This window comes from Tenrec ecaudatus, chromosome 18 (assembly GCF_050624435.1).
Source record: "Tenrec ecaudatus isolate mTenEca1 chromosome 18, mTenEca1.hap1, whole genome shotgun sequence".
NCBI classification, from domain to species: domain Eukaryota; kingdom Metazoa; phylum Chordata; class Mammalia; order Afrosoricida; family Tenrecidae; genus Tenrec; species Tenrec ecaudatus.
In genome coordinates this window covers 63,777,461-63,794,848 of record NC_134547.1, presented here as the reverse complement: position 1 = coordinate 63,794,848, position 17,388 = coordinate 63,777,461, and the positions used below count along the sequence as shown (strand labels likewise).

The following is a 17,388-nucleotide window of genomic DNA, read 5'->3' as shown; positions in this document are numbered from 1 at the left end:
CAAAGAACACCACTAGCAGGTTCCTAAGTGAGAAAGTCCCCGGTTGCCAGAACTGTGGCTGGCGACTGGGAGAGTCCAGGTATCAGGGATGTGCACTGAGGGAGCCTGGGAAGGGCGGCCCCGGTGCCCTATCAAGCAGGGAAACAGGAAAGAAAAAGCAACCACAGGGGAAGGCAGCCCGAGCGTAGTTCAAATTAAGGCCTGAACTTCCTCCACTCCAGGCCGAGTCTCTCTTCAAAAGACTGCGCCGTCTCCGCTTTCCTCAAAGGCTGGGAGCAGAGGCAGGGGATCTGAAGCTGGAGCGGTTTTGAAGTTTATATCTGGCCCAGAAACTCTCATGCTCACAAATGCTGGGAGGCTTCCACTGACGGGAAGGTCATGGGAGTGCCTGTTCCGTCGGCCAGGAAATCGGCTCCCTCCCAAGGGCTGCGAGACAGGCGCCCTCTCGAGGCTGCCAAGCCTCGGCTCTCGGCTCACCAGGGCTGGAGGATGGCAGAAGCACCCTCATGGACTATCCGCTCCCAGGGGAGGACTCCCTGGGGCCGCTGCCTCAGAGACTCTTGCTACCTACTCTAGGTAAGTACTCCAGGGGCCCGTAAGCAAATCTTCCCCCCCAGCTCCCTTTCCAGTCGCGTGCCTGGGGCCACAGAGGACCTGAGCTCTCCACACCCACAAAGCCCACGTACCTCCCACCTTCCCACAGTTCCTCCCATCCACTCTCTCAACACCCCAGGGCGCACGGTACGTCCTTGTGAGCACGGCAGTCAGGTCCCCTGAGCAGAACTGAGGGCCCCCAAATGAGATGCCGCTTCCCCATACTGTCCCGTTTGTCCTGTGCGCAGGAGTGGAGTCACTGGAGGTGTGGGGACACGACCGGCGCTCTGGGCTGTGCACACAGCAGAGGGGACCTTTCTGCGAGCAGCTCATCAGCGGGCTAGGCACCAGGTGCCCTCTCTGCGTGATCTTATCAAAACTCTGAAAACGAGCGGAGAAAAGCAAGGGAACAGCAGCATCCTCGTTTTGGAGATGCCTGTAAGGACGAAGCAGAATAAGGGTTGCCCGGGGTGAACTCGGCGCAGCAGTTCTCGGCAGCACATGGGGGTCTCCAGGAGTCTGAGTCGCGTCTACGGCACAGTCATCGAAGAGCTGAAGAAACATCAAGGGCACACGATGGGCGTGCAGGTGGTGGGGCTGGAGAGCAAATGGAGCCTTCCTGATGCCAAGGATTGAAATCTAAACTGAGTCCCTACACCCTCTCCCCCCCTGGCCAGTGACTGCTCCCAGCTGCTACCTGGTGACTGCCCACTGGGCGCCAGGCTCCTTCTACTCACTGCTCTTGAGACGCATCAGCCCTAGGAGATGGTTCACCTGCACTTCAGAGGCGGCGTGGCGGTAATGTCCTCATGTCCGAGCCAGGGGGGGTGGGTTTTCCACACTGCCTTCAGACAACAGCTTCGGGAGGTGGGTTCATCATCACAATGACTTGTGACTCCGCGGGGACAGTGGCAACCTGATACATGCCGCACCCGCTGTGCTCATTCAACAGCTGTTCACGGAGCTCTGCCATGCTCCTGGCTCCAAGACAGTTACGATGAAAACTCCCAAATGGAGCAGTTATTCCTGAGTTGCGAACTTTCCTCGGGCTTGGTGCCACTTCTTTTCCGTTGCCCGGCAAACCGTTACCAACTCCGTTCTCTGTGTAGCTGTGCTGTGTGCTGCGGGCAGGCAGCAATTTCCCAAAGTGAATCGGGGCAAACAACTCTGCCCACTCGGTGCCAAGAACTGGACTGAGAACCCGGAACAGAGACAGATATCCAGAGCTGCCACTGGACAGACCCTACGGAAAAACCGTGCCGGAGAAACCGGAGCCAGAGAAGAGAGCGCTATGGGAGCTTTGATCTCAGCTCTTAGCGAGTGCTGCCCTCACCCCGTCGTCCCCGCAGCCAAGCAGGGCCCTCGGTGATTTTTAAATGAGAGAGAACGTACACACCGCAAGGTTAACCCTTTCCAAAGTGTGCAATGCAGCAGTTTACAGCATCTTCACAGCGTGTGCAACCACCCCCGCAACCATTTCAGCACATTCTCAGCCAAGAGGAAACCTGTACTCATTTGATGTTAGCCCTCATTTCCTCCAAACACCCCCCCCCCCCACCAGCCACCAGAGACTCGATTCTGACCCACGGGGACCCCATGGCTGCAGAGGAGAACCGCTCCCCAGCATTTCTGTCCACGGCAGCCCTTTCTCTACCTTCCTGCCTCCACAGACTTGCCTCTTCCGGATATTTCTATCAACAGAATCGTGTCATCGCAGGGACTTCAAGAAGCTCAGGGGGAAATCCCATCTTCTTTTAATTCCACACTGCCCCCCATGAACTAGGTGAAGCCACTCCCGACACGGCTCTTTGTGACTAATTTCCTCACTTAGCATCACCTTCGTGAGGTTCTCCAGGTTCATCGGCATCGGGCAGGGAACGTCCTTTTTACGTTGGAACTCATCTTCCAGCACACGCGTGCCCCATTTCTTCACTCAGCCACCCTCCGTGCTGAACCAGTGTGCTGGCTGACAGGGCTCTGTAGATGCTGTAGGATTTCCTTTATACACGGCCCTGTCAGCCACAAGAGAAACAGTTGTGCTTCTCTTTTACACTGACCTGAAGGTAGCCTGAAGGCATAAACTGTCATGGTAGAGCCCCCAGTCCAATGCTGACAAGAAGTCATTTGCTCCTGATCTTAATGGGGACCCCTCAGTCTTCCACCACTAAGTGCTACTGGTGCGCTTTCACATATTTTTATTTAAATCTCACAGATGCAGTATTCATTTAAAAAATACATTTACTGGGGCTCTTACATCTCTTATCACAATCCTTATATTCCTCCAATGTGTCAAGCACATTGGCTGCCATCATCATTTTCAAAGCATTCTCTTCCCACTTGAGCCCCTGATATCAGCTCCCCATTTCTTCCCCTTCCCTCTCCTGCTCCCTCCCTCACAAACCCTTGATAAGTTATAGATTATTTTTTCCATATCTTACATCATCCTCCTTTGCCCCTCATCCACTTGTCTGTTATTCGTCCCCCTGGGATGGGCGTTCCCCCTTTCTCCTCCACCCTCCCCTAATCCTCTTGGTATCTCTACTCTCTTTGTTGGTCCTGAGGGGTTTATCTGTCCTGGATTCCCTGTGTTGCAGGCTCTTATCTGTAGCAGTGTGCATGTTCTCGTCTAATCCCATTTGTAAGGTAGAATTGAGGTCATGATAGTGGGATGAAGGAAGCACCAAAGAACTAGAGGAGAGTTGTGTGTTTCATCGATGCTATACTGCACCCTGACTGACTCATCTCTTCCCTGTGACCCCTCTGTGAGGGGATGTCCAATGTCTACTGAGTCTCCACTCCATGCGATGCGCCCCCCCCTGCCCCATTCACCTTAGGTATGGTTTTATTCTGGGTTTTAGATGCCTGATACCTGATCCCTTTGACACCTCATGATCACACAGGCTGGTGTGCTTCTTCTATGTGGGGTTTGTTTACCTTTCAGCCTTTAAGACCCAAGATGCTATATCTTTTAATAGCCAAGCACTATCCGCTTTCTTCACTACATTAGCTTATGCATTCATTTTGCTCTTAGCAATCATGTAGGAAAGGTGAGCATCACAGAATGTTGGATTGTCAGAACAAAGTGTTCTTGTGTTAAAGGAGTACTTGAGTCGCGGCCCAATGTCCATCTGCACCTTTAATTCTTAACATATAGATATGAGTACATAGTTCTATTACCCCTTTCATTATATATGTTTACATACATGCATGCCTGTATTTAGGCCTCTATAAATGTCCTTTGCCTCCTGGTTCTTTCCTCTATTTTCTTTTTACTTCCCTTTTGTCCCACCAACATGTTCGGCCTTCATTTGGGTTTAGTAATTCCTCGCTGCTGCATTGCCCTTGATTGAGCCCCACTACACATTCTACATACAACTTCCTTCGCAGTATTTATTTTTAATGATGAAGAAACAGAGGCATAGAAGGTTAAACTGGAAGTTAGACACTCAAATACTTATGAAGGCCGGGCCAGAAACCTCTCACTCAAAACTCACAGTCCTTGAGTCCCTTCCAACCCAGTGACCCTGGAGGACAGGGCAGAACCGCCCCAGGGTTTCCGAGACTGCAGCTCTTTACTGGAGAGTCTCATCTTCCTCCTGCAGTGCGAGTAGTGGTTTCAAACTGCTGACCTTGCAGTAGCAGCCCAGCCTGTAACCTCTATGTTACCAGGACTGGAGACCTAGGGGTTATGAATATGCCAACACAAGGAGCAAACTGGGGTGCAAATGTCCTGCTTATGAGGGAGGGAGGGTCCTTGCCCCCTTGATCTTCTGTGTTGGGATATGGGACCCACACCACCAACCAAAGCTTCCACTTTCTCAAGAGAAGCCAGAAACATGAATTTCTCCGTGAAATCCCTCCATTTAAGGAAGGCTGTGCTACAGGCCAGAGTAACGTGTGTGGGCCGGACCCTGCCCCTGGCTCCCAGACGAAAGGCTGAGGGGTCTTCGGACGGGCCATGCTAATAAGTGGCAGGGCTGGTGGAATTCTGGCTGCCACTCCCAAACCTGCTCCATCTGTCATGCATATTTCTAGGTTTTTCGGTATATGAAACCCAGGATGGGTGAATCTAGAGAAAACTACTACACTAAGAGTTCCTGAGGGGTCCGGCCAGGGAGGTGGAGGTGGTGGTGGAGTGGGGAGCTAGTTTCAAGGAGGTCAAGAAGGAAGAAAATGTTCTGAAATTGTATGGATTGTGGTCAGAGTTGTACGAGCCCCAGTACAATGATTTTTTAAAAGATGGTCTGAAACGGATTGTGGTATCGAATGTACAACACTTCTTGATCTGACTGAACTACTGAATGGTATGGTGTCTGGATTGTGTCCTAATAAAATGGTTTGGGGGGTGGGAAACTGCTTCAAGTCACTGGGCATTCCACACTGTCTCCCAAAAGAGATTAGGCTGCAGAGGGCGAGGGCCATTTGACAGTGACACTCTATATGACCACAGAGGCCCCAGGGACGCCCCCAGCCCAAGCAGACAATGAGGTTAAATCAGGAGCTCTTACCCCACACACCCACTCCTGGGCTTCGGTGCTCTCAGGTGGGCGGCCCAAGCAATCACACTTAACTGGCGTTGGAAACGCAAAGCTCGGGAGCACTGGAGGCTGCCCTCGGGCCATTCCTTGTCACTACAGAGACCTGGCATGGTGCACAGCAGGACACGCTCTGTGCTCAGAACACCTGTTGGCATCTCTCCCAGTGGTGGCGGACCCTGGGCTCTGGGAGCAGATAGCCTGTGGTCTTGAGAAACTTTTTATCAGTGCCCGCGTCCCCTGAAAGGAAGATCCCACAAAACCAGAAACAGACTTTCTAAAACTTTCGGCCTGAGCATGAGGCTTCAGAAGAGGGTGTGGTAGAGAGGCACCAGGGTAAGGCTCCAGGCTGTATGCATGACGGGCTCACCACACTAAGCCACCAGACCCCAGCATGCTCTCTGAGTGGTTAGTGTCCGAGAGGCCTGCCATCCAGATAAAGCAGCCGCCTCTTTGGGTTTCACAAGCGGTACTGCCGGTCACCTGAAGCTACACGGGCTCGAGGAAACCCCTGCAATGGCAGCTCAAACAACCGTGGGGAGATTCAAGTGTGGAATTTACTTTATAATGTAAAATGTATTGCTGACACGTCAATTCTGACTCACAGTGACCCTGTGAGACAAGGAGAATGGCCCCCTAGAGTTGCCAAGGTTGTAGATCTTCGTGGAAGGAGACAGCCTCATCTTTCTCCCTCGAAGTGGCTGGTGAGTTTGAATCATTCACCTGCTGGTTAGCAGCCAAGCGTGTTAACCAGGGCTTTGGACTGGTTCATGGTGGTTCTAGCTCCTGCTGAGGCTTTGCATTTCCACCCCAGATCGAGTGAATCTACACTTTAACACGATTCACAGGTGACTCTGAGATTTCTGACTCAATGCACCTGGAATGGAAAGGCAAATTCTCAGCACTGGCAACCAGCCTGGTTTAAAGCACTGGCGTTAGCCACTGCTCCACCAGGACTCAGAGTGAGTGAGTGAGTGAGTGAGAGAGAGAGAGAGAGAGAGAGAGAGAGAGAGAGAGAGAGTGAGTGTGTGTGTGTAGAGAGAGAACAAATGCAACAAATGCGATTGAGTCCGTTCTGACTCATAGACACCCTGGAACAGAACAGAATCGCCCTCGTGACGCTGTACGGGAAGGCCTCGTCTTTCACCCCCAGAGCAGCTGGTGGGTTTGAACTACTGACTGCATGTAGCACCCCAATGTACAATCCACTGAGTCACCTAGGCGCCCAGTGTGAACAGATACATGTGAACAAAAGTATAGACATATATATATGTATATTCACTACACTTTAACAACCAAATATATTGCCATCAGGTGGATTCTGACTCATAGTGCTCGTGTAGGGCAGAGGAGAACCGCTCCTCAGGGTTTCCAGGGATGCAAATCTTCTAGGAAGCAGGCTGCCTCCCCTTTGCCCACAGAGCAATTAACCCACTGAATGGCATCACCCACAGACTCTATGCCTCCCTCTCACATGTTAAGAACCTCTGATTACACGGGGCCCACTGGGTTATCCAGGTTAATCTTCCTATTTTAAATAAGCTAAGTAGCAACCTCAATTTCCTCTGCTCCCCACAGGCAAGTAATGTAATACAGTCAATGGCTCGCAGGTTAGACTGTGGACATCTTTTTAAGGTCATTATTCTGCAGACAGAAAGAAGGGTAAGAACACTAGCGAGGACTCACAGTTACAGGGCATTACTACTTGCAGCACTGCCCAACATCAACGCAAATGGCCACGCAACCCGGTGCGAACCACTTTACAGGTGAGGCTAGTAAGGCTTAGCTTGTCCAGGATCGTCCTGCTCATCAACAGCAGCTTGAATGCAGGCGGTCTGGCTCCAGGGCTTAATCTTAATCACGAGTCCATGCCAGCTCTTGAGCAACAGTGATGCCCAGAGTGAGGTCACAAATCAAGGACAATGCGAACTACAAAATGAACCCATTAAAGTCAAGTTCAAACCTGCAGAACGAGAGCACTTGCACAGCCTGTGTTGGGCACGACAGCAATGCAGGGGGCACACCTCTACCTAATCAAGGACAACACATGACCCAAGCTATACTCCCGCAAGGCGCAGAGTAGGTGATGGACAGAACCACGTGTCAGCACAGCTGTAAAGCCGATGAAACCCACGGGCATGGAGCCACCTGTAGGCCATCACAGGATGGGCCTAATCATGTGCTAAGGCTTGCGCGCATTAGTGCAGACCAGGAGGTAAGCAGCAGTGTGAACTGGGAGCAGGCCACAGAGTGGTGTCCGAGAAGAGATGAAACTAGCTGGTTTGATGCTGGAGTTGAATGGAAGGAGACTTCAGATATCCACTTAGTAGAGTCCAGGCCCTATAGTCCAAATGGAGACTAAAGCCCAAAGCAGCTCCCACCGTGGTGTGGCTGTCAAGATGCTCCAGGCATCTTGTGAGTAGGAAACAGGGATCCGGCTAACATTCTCAGAATGCATCAAGCAGCTCACCATAATAAAGATTGTCTCCAATTAACTGTCTGTCTATTCCAAATGTCGACGTGCTAAATAACTTGTAACATCACATCACGCACCAGATCAGCACTGCCAACAGTACAATAGTAATCGTGAGCACCCTGAATTGTGCTCGGGGGACCTGAGCATGGGTCAAATGGCAGTTATTCAAATAGAACAAGGGGGCTACTATGTGGCTCAAAATTTGGAAACATGTACGCCAGGGTTATATTCTTTCACTGTACTAAATCTGTACCTGGGCCAATCTGAACAAATAAGCTGAAAAGATACGGCAGCAAGGTCAGCGGGAGACTCATTAGCAAACAGTGAAATGTGGATGCCACAATCTTGCCTGCTCCAAGTCAAGGCAATTTTGCAGCACTTCAGGACCAAGGTCAGAGACTACAGTCATTCGGGATGGATTACACCTGAATGAAATTTAAAATCCTCACAACTGGGCAAATACACAACATCACGATAGACAGAGAAGAAATGCAGTTGGCTCTAGATTGTTATGAGAGTTGTAAAAGCCCCCAATAAAATGATTTATTAAAAACAAGCAAACAAGAAATGAAGTCGTCAATGGTTTCATTCTACTTCTATCAACAACCAATGTCCATGGAAGTAGCTTTGGGGAAATCTGCTGCAAAAGATCTCTTAAAATTTTCTAAAGAACAAAGCTGTCACTTTGATGACGAAGGTGCATTTGACCCACACGATGGTCCTTTCCATCACCTCATATGCATGTGAAAGTGGGATAACGAAAAAGGCAGAAGCATCGATGCATTAGAACGGCAGCGATGGCAAAGCATATTAAACACCCTGTAGGTTGCCAAATGCAGCCAAGATGCTCCCTCACAGTGAAGTCGCTTATTCTGGACATCTCATCGGGAAAGGCCAATTGCTGAAGCAGTGTTAATGAAAAGAGGGAAACCCTCCGTGGTTGGAACAGCGTCTCCCAAAGTGAGAGTAGCCTCAAGGCTGAAAAGGCGCATAACGTTTTATCCTGAATTATGGGTTATAGTACACAAGTTTTCAATGTGGGGTGGGGGGCTTAGTTTTTTTTCTGAAAAGGGGGTATAGACCAAACAAGTTTGAGGCTCTAAGGTACGGACCAACACAACATATGCAAAACTGATTCAAACATCAACAATCATGAAAATGGCTCAGGAGGGTATGCTATGCTATTTTGTTGTTGTGTAAAGTTGCCATGTATGGGAGAGAACTCAACTGCAACTAACACTAAAAGCATCCACATGGGACAAAGGAACTCAATTTTACAATCTTAGTTAATCATTAACAACTGAAATCTAAACAGTCACACACGGTCAGTGTCCTCCAGCCAAGGCAGAACTATATATCCCCGACTCCTGAGCTACACAGCCTGCATCTTTCTACTCAAGAACAGTGTTACCGCTGACTCCTGTGACTTTCTCACTAAGGTTTGGTTGGCAAAAAGCACATAAGTAAATTAGTAACAATAGTAGCAACAAAGTCTTAATCAAGCATTCCCTATGAAGCACCTATTTTCTACTTTGGGGAATTAAGTAAACATCAGATCATGGTTAGCACAAGCATGCAATAAAACTGCAGAAGTAAGAAGTCAGATTACTCCCACTTTGAGTAGAAAGGAAAAGTGATGTGGCAGGAAAACCAAAAACAGCTCTGAGCTTGAGATCACAAAGTTTCATAATGACTTGTTCCTTATTGTCAGGACACAGTTCCTTGTCAATCCCGGAATTGGGTATGAAACCAGGCCGGTGGCCATCACTAATAGGCGCTCACATCTCTGCCCTTATGGAAGCAGCCGGGTGATTTGCTGCTAGTTTTGATGGAGAACACCACGCGCCAGACACTGATAACCAAGCACTCAGTCACTTCCTTGTCACTGAGCCCTTACGACAGAAACCAGGAGGTTAGAGGACTTTGTCCAGGTTACAGCCAGTCGAAAGCACATCTGGGACTCGAACCCAGAGACAAGCCGCTCTGGAGCACCTGTGCTAACTGCCTGAAACCCAAGTCAAACAAGAAAAGCAACACTGGCTAGGAAGCGGTGAGGAGAGGCCACCCCGAGCAGCAAAGCGGCGAGGGGGCTTGCCCAACTAGGGGGCTGGGTTTCGACCCCGCGGTACCCGTGGCACTTACTTCTCGATCTCCAGCGCTGCCACCTTCCGCTTTTCGTACAGCTTGTCATTGAGCGCACGCACGATGTTGGGCGTGAGCGGCGTGAAGTCCTTCTCGGGATTCATGGTAGCAGGTTGGGGCTCGCCCCGGAGCCCCGCGACTCCTCAGCCTGCGGCTGCTCGGGCAGCGTTGTGGCCAGTGGAGTCTGCGGCTCCGTGCTGCCCCCGGAACCGGCTCATGGGCTACACCGCCCAGGTCTTCCTGCCACGCGCTGCCGCCGCGTGCAACCACCGAGCGTGAGCCCGAACGCCGCCGCGGCACACCTGCTCCGGCTACCCAACCGCTCACGCGACCCGTTCCCGCCCGGCGGTGCTCAAGGGGCAGCGGCCATGCTATCCGTATCACATGACTGAGCAGCAGCTTCCGCCTTCCGCTGTGAGGACCCGCCCCTCGCCAGCCCCGCCCCGCGCGCAGGCCGCAGGTAGGCTGGCCACGCCCCCAAGAGCTCCACCCACACCCTCTTGCACGCGCCTCCCCGCCTCCCCGCGCCCCCAGCCCGAGTGCGATGTGCTTTACGGCGACTGTAGCAATGCTGCGGCTGGTGTCGTGGTGGGTTTCTGTGGCGACCACAGCACTGTTGTTCCGGGAGCGTGGTACGCAGTGTAATTGATACATAGAATCCATTAGTCCATTCTGTACTTGTTTCCAGTCAGTTGGCGGATATGCCAATGTTGCCCAAACGGAATGACGCCAACATGATGTTCGCCACATTCTTGCCATATGCATTGTTTAATATTGTCTCTAAACCAACTAAAATATAAGTTACAAAGTCTCTTTCCTTAAACCCGCCATAAAAAACAACGGGACCGACAGTTCCGGGGGACTTGGGGTGGGGGGGTAGGGGGGGTACGGAAGTGGTGTTAACAAACCCAGGGACAAGGGAAAAACATGGGACCCCAAATGGTAGAGAAGGGGGAGTGGCAGGCCTGGTGGGAAATGATCAAGGGTAAGGTTGCTTAGAGAAGAGGTATACTCTAGCACAGGTGGCGACGAAGCATGGTAGTAGGGCAGGAGGAAAGTCAAGGGAGATGGAGGAAAGAGCTAGGAGTCAAAGGGCATTCATGGAGGTCTAGACAAAGACATGTACATGCAAATATATATAGGAGGATGGGGAAATAGATCTATGTGTCTATATTTATAGGTCAAGTATTAAGGTGGCGGAAGGACCTTGGGCCTCTACTCAAACACTCCCTCAATGCATGAATACCTTCTTTTATTAAATTGATTTTCTTTTTTTGGGGTAATCCAAACCTCAGTAAGCCATCAAAGAATTTTATCTAGAAAAATCCTTGAAAAAAAAATGTCCCCTCCCTTTTCTGGTGATTTTTCCCATAGTAGTTAAAACCATTGCCAGCCCAATCCAATAAACGAAAAGGGGTCCACCAGTAATCTGAAAACTGCCCCTGACACAGGTTCCTCTCCTAACATGACATATTGCTTAATAGTGTCCTCCTCTTTTCTGGATAACAGGTAGCACTGCCAAGGATTCTTCCAAACATTCTCCCAGGTGCAGGGTTAGGACTTTGGCTGATGCAAAACTATGGGGGGAAAATTAAATCGACAGAATAATTTAGATGTCTTCAATGGACTCATATCTAATAACCGAATATAATGCTCCATCTGTTTTCCTCTTCTTTCTCCTTGCTTTGACTTTTTTAAAGGTGAACCGAATTTCCCAAAGACCATAATGGAATGGTTTTTAATCATTGATAAATGTAGGGACCTGCTTGTACCAGAAAAAATGTTTTTCTCCTGAAATTACACTCTGGATTCAGTTGCTAAGAAACCGCTTTCTTACTAAAGACCCCAGGCCATAACATTGCCCACCTTTAAGTCCGAAGGTCCTCCTCCCTCTCCCGAGTGAAGGCTTGAGTGAAGGGGCGGGGGGAGCAAAGACAAGAGGCTCCTCAGTCACACACGTGTCTCAGAAACAAATCCACGCCGGGCCACTCTTTAACAGTCTTTATTTCAGAGCATGCCTGTGCAGGGTCAGCAGGGAAGTGGTGCTGGCAACACGTGTGCACCGCAGGAGGAGAAGGCTGTGGAGCCGGGTCTCTGGGCAGAGGGAATGGCCCCACTGCCCCCAGAGAGGTGGAGTTGGGGCAGTTGAGTGCTTTCCCCGTGAAGTTTCCTTGGTGGAGAAAGCACTGATGTAGACCATCGCCTTTCATGCACGCATACGCTCTAGATCACCACCGCAGGATAGTCGCAGCTTAAACCCATCAAATCGGGCCTGGTCCTTTCTGAGGACGGAGCTGTCAGCTCAGCTGCCGTACAAGTGGCTGAGGGAAGGATGGTCTGTCGCCTTACCCTCCACCCTGCTGCCGCCTATGTTTTCAAACAAATTAAAAAATATGATGCTTACACCTCCAAGGGCAAATGAATCGTTGCTGGGAGTGAGGTGGGAGGTGGTTCTGGGACAGGCTGGTTCTAGGAGATTCTGCCCCACCACTGCCTGCTCTGCAGGCTGACTGCTGAGCACAGGTTAGCGGGAGGCAGGGGGTTTGGGGGGAGGGCCTCTATGGTTTGTGCAATGCCAGAAACTGGTCGCCAGCAGATGCAGACTTGGGGTTCAGAGACGGATGATATAAAAGTGAAGACAGACACACAGGGGAGTGTCCCTGGCCCCTTCCGGGCCATGGCCTGCTCCAAAGCCCATCACTTTGACAAGAGCGACTCATTTGGCTTTTATGTGAAAGCAGAATGCTATTCTAACGCACGGGGGCATGTCTAAAGACTCTTTCAAACAGTGGATTTTTAAAAAGAATCAGCAGTGCTCTAGATCAAGAACTGCCAAGCGCTACCGGAAACAAGGTCACTGGTGTGATCTGTCTTGTTAGAAAATGGTGATTTTGACAGTGTTCCTGAGCTTCGGGGGAAATGTCCAGAAAGTAAATTCTGGGGCTGTCGGGGAGCCAGCATACAGGTCTGTTTGGGTGGGTGGGGGGGTGGCCCTGTGTTTTAGCCTAGGATCTATCTTTTCCTGACGCATCTCTGCTGCTTCAATGAGGCGGCTCCACTTTTCTCTCTTGCCAGGCTAGAACAATACCGCTGACTATAGGGCTGAGGAGGTGGCTTCTCACTGGGACCGCTGACCCTGGCTACTGCTACGGGGTGATCCCCTTCAGATAGTACACCCAATTAATTGCCTCGCCACCTTCCCCGGGAGTGCAGGACACAATCAGCTTGCTGGTGACGGGCGTCTTGTTGCCAGAGGGGTTCCCTTCGAAGTAGACCGTGATGTTGTTGACCTTCTTGGGCCGCACGGTGTCGCTGGCACGGATGGTGAAGGCTGGGTTCTCCACGATGAAGGAGAAGGGCACCGTTTGGTAGAAGACGTTCTTGAAGGGGATGATGATGTTGTAGCCGGCCCGGATCAAGAAGGGCCCCTGGGGCTTGGGAGGGAGCCCCATCCCAAAGAGGGGGATGACGTACTCCCCGCCCGTGAGCGAGGACAGCAGCAGGGAGCCCTTGGTCTCCCCCAGGTGGCTGGGCTCAAAGATGACCTCCACGCTGACCTCGGTGCCCCCCTGGGCTCCTGCCGCTGCATTGATGACTCTTTCCGAGTGGAAGTCGGGACAGTCCATCTGCAAGGGGAGCAAGTGCACTTGGCTCACACAGGATCCTGAAGGGCAGGTGAGGCACCAGGGGCCCGCATCTAGCCTTAGCCCCTTCCTCATGGGTATCAAGGCAGTTACGCTCGTGTGCGGCTGGGCAGGCTAGAAAACTGTGTCCCTGAAGTTATCTCTAAGGGAGATCTTCCTGAGTCTTATCCCTGGTGCAAGGCCAGCAGTTCAAACCCAGTAGCCAGTCCCCGGGAGAAAGGTGAGGCTGTCTGCCCCTATAAGGAGACCCCCAGGGGTGGCTCTACCCTGTCCTGGAGGGTTGTTAGGTGTTGGAATGGACTAGCTGGCAGTGAGTGTTTTTGCTCATTTATTTCTTAATCCCTGTTTGACCCTGGACCCACTGAGATGCTTAGGTGCTGAATGACCGGCCCAAAGCCACACAGCTGGACAATGCTGGGGAGGCAGTCATGGCTGGGGTTGCTCCCTCCTATTAGGTTCCATTTCCTCCCAAGCGCATGGAATACGGAACTTTCTGGCACTGCGTGCACGGTGGGGGTAGGGGTGGTGGTGGGGGGCAGTCTTGGGAGCAGAAGTGAAAGGCACCATGACCCCATCTGGGCTGGAGTGGGCGGGGCAATGACAGCGGCTCCCTCTGCACCCGTGTGTGGGTGCACCAGGGGGATGGTGGTGGAGAGACTCTCTATCACACCCTGAGAAGAAGCTGTGTGCGATAGACTGAGGAGAAGCCCACCTCCCCCTAAGCTGCTGGGGCCAGGGCCCAGGCTGTCCTTTGGGAGCGGAGCAGCCTTTCACGTTGTTGTTGTTTGGAGTTGCTTTTCCGTAATAAAACCTGCATTTCAACAGGTATGACCGCTAGTATCTGTGGAGCGTTTACTATGGATTAGGTACCGTGACCCCCAGCAATCTTTGGAGGTTAGGCACACTGGCGCCATTGAGTTGGTGATGACTCACAGTGATCCTATAGGACAGGGTAGAACTGCCCCTGGGCGTTCCAGAGACGCCATGCTTTACGGGAATAGAAAGGCCTGCCTTTCTCCTGGGGAGCAAGCTGGTGGTTTCAAACTGTGGACCTTGCGGATCACAGCCGACTGTGTGACCACTATGCCACCAAGGCCCTTCCATGCAGAGGCATGTCTAGAAATGCCCACTGCCATTTGACTCCTAGAGAGGGCAGGTGAACTCTCCAACCGGTGAGCAAGTGAGTGAGGAAGAAGCTGGGGTTCAAGTCCAGGCTGTTCACTTGCACAGCCTTCGCTCACTGGCCCCTCACTGGCTCCCTGGCCACTCGGTGGGAAGCAGACATCTCCCCACGGAATTGGTTAAGTTAGAAAGCCAATAACGGAAGAGATCGGGGCCTAGATGGCTTTGTTTTCAGCAGGAGTCTCTAAGCTCAAGTCAGCCCTCCCAGGTGGGGGCCAGGCAGGGTTACATACACCGACCCTCTTGGAGTTTCAGATCCTTTCACTGTCTGTGTCCTCCTCCCGAGACTGTGGGACCGGGACTTCTGGCCAGGGGAGGGCAGAGGTCAGAGGTCAGAGGGTAGGGCAGGGGCTGCTCACCCTGCACAGGTATTCTGTCTTCTGCCGGGTGTAATTGGTGAACTTGGCAAAGACGCTCTGGTTGTTGCCAATCACGGTCTGGAAGTGGACAGGCTTTTCAGGCAGGGCGGGAATGGCCTTCAGGTTGAGCTCATACAGGTAGTAACCCAATTCGCTGTTGTGCAAAGAAAGCTTCCCGAAGGTTTCCCCCGCTTTTAGTGGCTGGAACTCAAACGAGAACATGCCCTGAAAGAGAAGGCACAGGCCCTGTGATGTTGAGGGTCTGGCCCACCCCGGGCCACCCAGCCTCCTGCACACGGCCTCCTAGCAGGTGGGCCGGCAGACTTGGTGCTTCGCCAACCCATGCCCAGGGACCCTCTGCCCAATTAGCCCAGCTTCCCTTCTCTACAGCCCTTGGGTGGCCTCGGGCCCAGGCTGCTGTATCCAGAACTTTCTGAGTCTAAGAACAGCTCCGTGAGCTCCTCTCCTGAGCAGCCTTCTTCTGGCGATGGGTGTGGGGTGCTGTGGGCAGGAGGGCTGCTCATCCCAGACAAACTTCCTGGTCTCTGTCTTCGTTTTAGGGAGACGTTTTCCTTCCCCTACCATCACCCAAGGCAGAGCCAGACCAAACTCAAGACCACTGCTTTTAAAACACTCTGCAGGCCCACGAGGGGGAGGTCGGTCAAGGACACGAGGGTCGACCCACTTCAGCAGGGGGTCGTGTTGTCACTGACAGCATGAGGTGGAGCTCTGAGCTCTGAAATGAATGTGTGGGGGATACCCTACGTGGAAGAAAGGAGGGTCAGAAGACGACGACAATGTCTGTCGATGCATGGACAGAGGGGAGACTGGGCGGGGAGATGTCAGGGCAGAGGGATAGGATTTAGGGGCATGTTCACTTCCCGTTTCCTATGTTTCTGTATAGTTAGCTTTTCTCTTTTCACCAGGTGCAGACGGTGCTTTTTTCATAACCTGTCCTTAGTCTTGAGGACTAGGGAGTACAAGAGGACTCCTGAGAGTTGCACATGGCTAGTCATATTGCTTGGGCGATATGAAGATGTTGAGTGAATGGACAGACGCATAAGCCAATGGGACAGCAGAAACCAGGACCGGAACCGAGACGCCCCGCCCGCCCTAAGCCCCCATCCCTCCAGGGTCACGTGAGGACTGTGAGCAGAGGAAAGAGAGGACGTGTGTTGTGTGTGATGCTCCCCCGCCTTCCTGACCGCCACCAGGGCTGGCCCAACCTCAGAAGATGCTGACCGTGGGCCCAGGGGTGCCCTGGGTAGAAGCCCCTGCCACGGCCGTTCTTACCTCGGAGTTGGGTGGCACTGCAAACTGGGAGGGCAGGCTGATCTCGGGGATCCTGCATTCCGTGGAGAAGGTCACCGAGTAGGGCAGCGGGTTCTCCAGCTTGATGGTGGCCGACGTACTCTGCCGGACCGTGCTTGTCATCTCGATGGTCTTGATGACGCCGGAGGGGATGACCCTGAAGCTCACTGTGTAGAAGAGGAACTCGCTGGTGGTCTCGTTCCGGAAGATCACCTGGATGTGCAGGGAGACGGGGAGGAAGCGGAGGGATTAGCCTGGTCCTGTGGTCAATGCATATTTGCTCAGAGAACCGCTGTGGTGCCTCCCCCATGGTGGTCCACAGTGGCCGCCCCACTTCACTGTCCCGGGTGCAGTGGACAGGGGCTCCACCGTCCTGGCATCTTCATGTTCTTCCATTTTTCATGTCTTTGTCCTCAGGGGGCCGGAAGTCTGGGGATCCCACTCAGCTGCATCCCCTAACTCTTGGGAGGGCTCTTCCCAGACACCCCAACACCGCTCAGCCTCCGCGGGGCTTTCTAGTCCAAACACTGCAGGCTTCATTTCTAGGGTCTCTAAGGGATTTGTTTTCAAAGTATCCTGTTCTTGCTTCATGAATATAATGATTACCTTCCTTTCTTCCTTAGGAGTGTGAGGGGGCTTTAAAAAGTTTATGGAAAAATGCCATTATAAAAAAATTATTTCCCCCCCCCAAATAGATTCCATTTTTCTTCCCAGGAACATTGTAAATAAAAGTCTCAGACACAGGGAAGTTCCACCGTGGTCTCACAGGATCGCTCTCAGTCGGCACCTACTCGATGGCAGTGGGTGTCCTGTATTAATAACACTCATTTCGGGTCTCATTCTAGTTGCTCTTATAACGTTTTGCTCAGGGCTTCTCACTTATTGGGTTGGTATTTCTACTTTATGGGTGTTGGCTTTCCTTCAGATGCTTGGCTATTTCTCCCCGAGTCTCGCGTGCCTGCCTGGAAAGCTGTCCTGATGTGAGCGCCTGTCCCAGGGACTACAAGGGGAGGGAGAGGCACCACCCAATTCTGGCCTCGGGGCAAAGAAAGCACTAGTTGTTGGAGGAAAGTAGTCACTCCATTCCTTCTCCTGTTCCTGACTCGCCTTCCCCTTGGTTGTCCCAGGTGACCAGAGCTCAACTG

At 52.0% G+C, this 17,388-nt stretch overlaps 2 protein-coding genes across 3 annotated transcripts in view; both read right to left on the bottom strand.

The window, feature by feature from the left end:
* The window catches only part of VAC14 (VAC14 component of PIKFYVE complex), an 86,691-nt gene extending 76,568 nt beyond the window's left edge, over positions 1-10,123 (bottom strand). For both annotated transcript variants that reach the window (XM_075537021.1, XM_075537022.1), the window contains exon 1: positions 9,748-10,123. In XM_075537021.1, coding sequence (XP_075393136.1) covers positions 9,748-9,851 — 104 coding nt within the window. In that variant the 5' untranslated portion in view covers positions 9,852-10,123. The remainder of the gene's footprint in view (positions 1-9,747) is intronic.
* A 2,758-nt stretch (positions 10,124-12,881) lies between these two features.
* Positions 12,882-17,388, bottom strand: part of HYDIN (HYDIN axonemal central pair apparatus protein) — a 285,134-nt gene continuing 280,627 nt past the window's right edge. The window contains exons 83-85 of the mRNA XM_075536735.1: positions 16,226-16,456; positions 14,933-15,157; positions 12,882-13,373 (exon numbers count right to left, since the gene is read on the bottom strand). Coding sequence (XP_075392850.1) covers positions 12,894-13,373; positions 14,933-15,157; positions 16,226-16,456 — 936 coding nt within the window. The 3' untranslated portion in view covers positions 12,882-12,893. The remainder of the gene's footprint in view (positions 13,374-14,932; positions 15,158-16,225; positions 16,457-17,388) is intronic.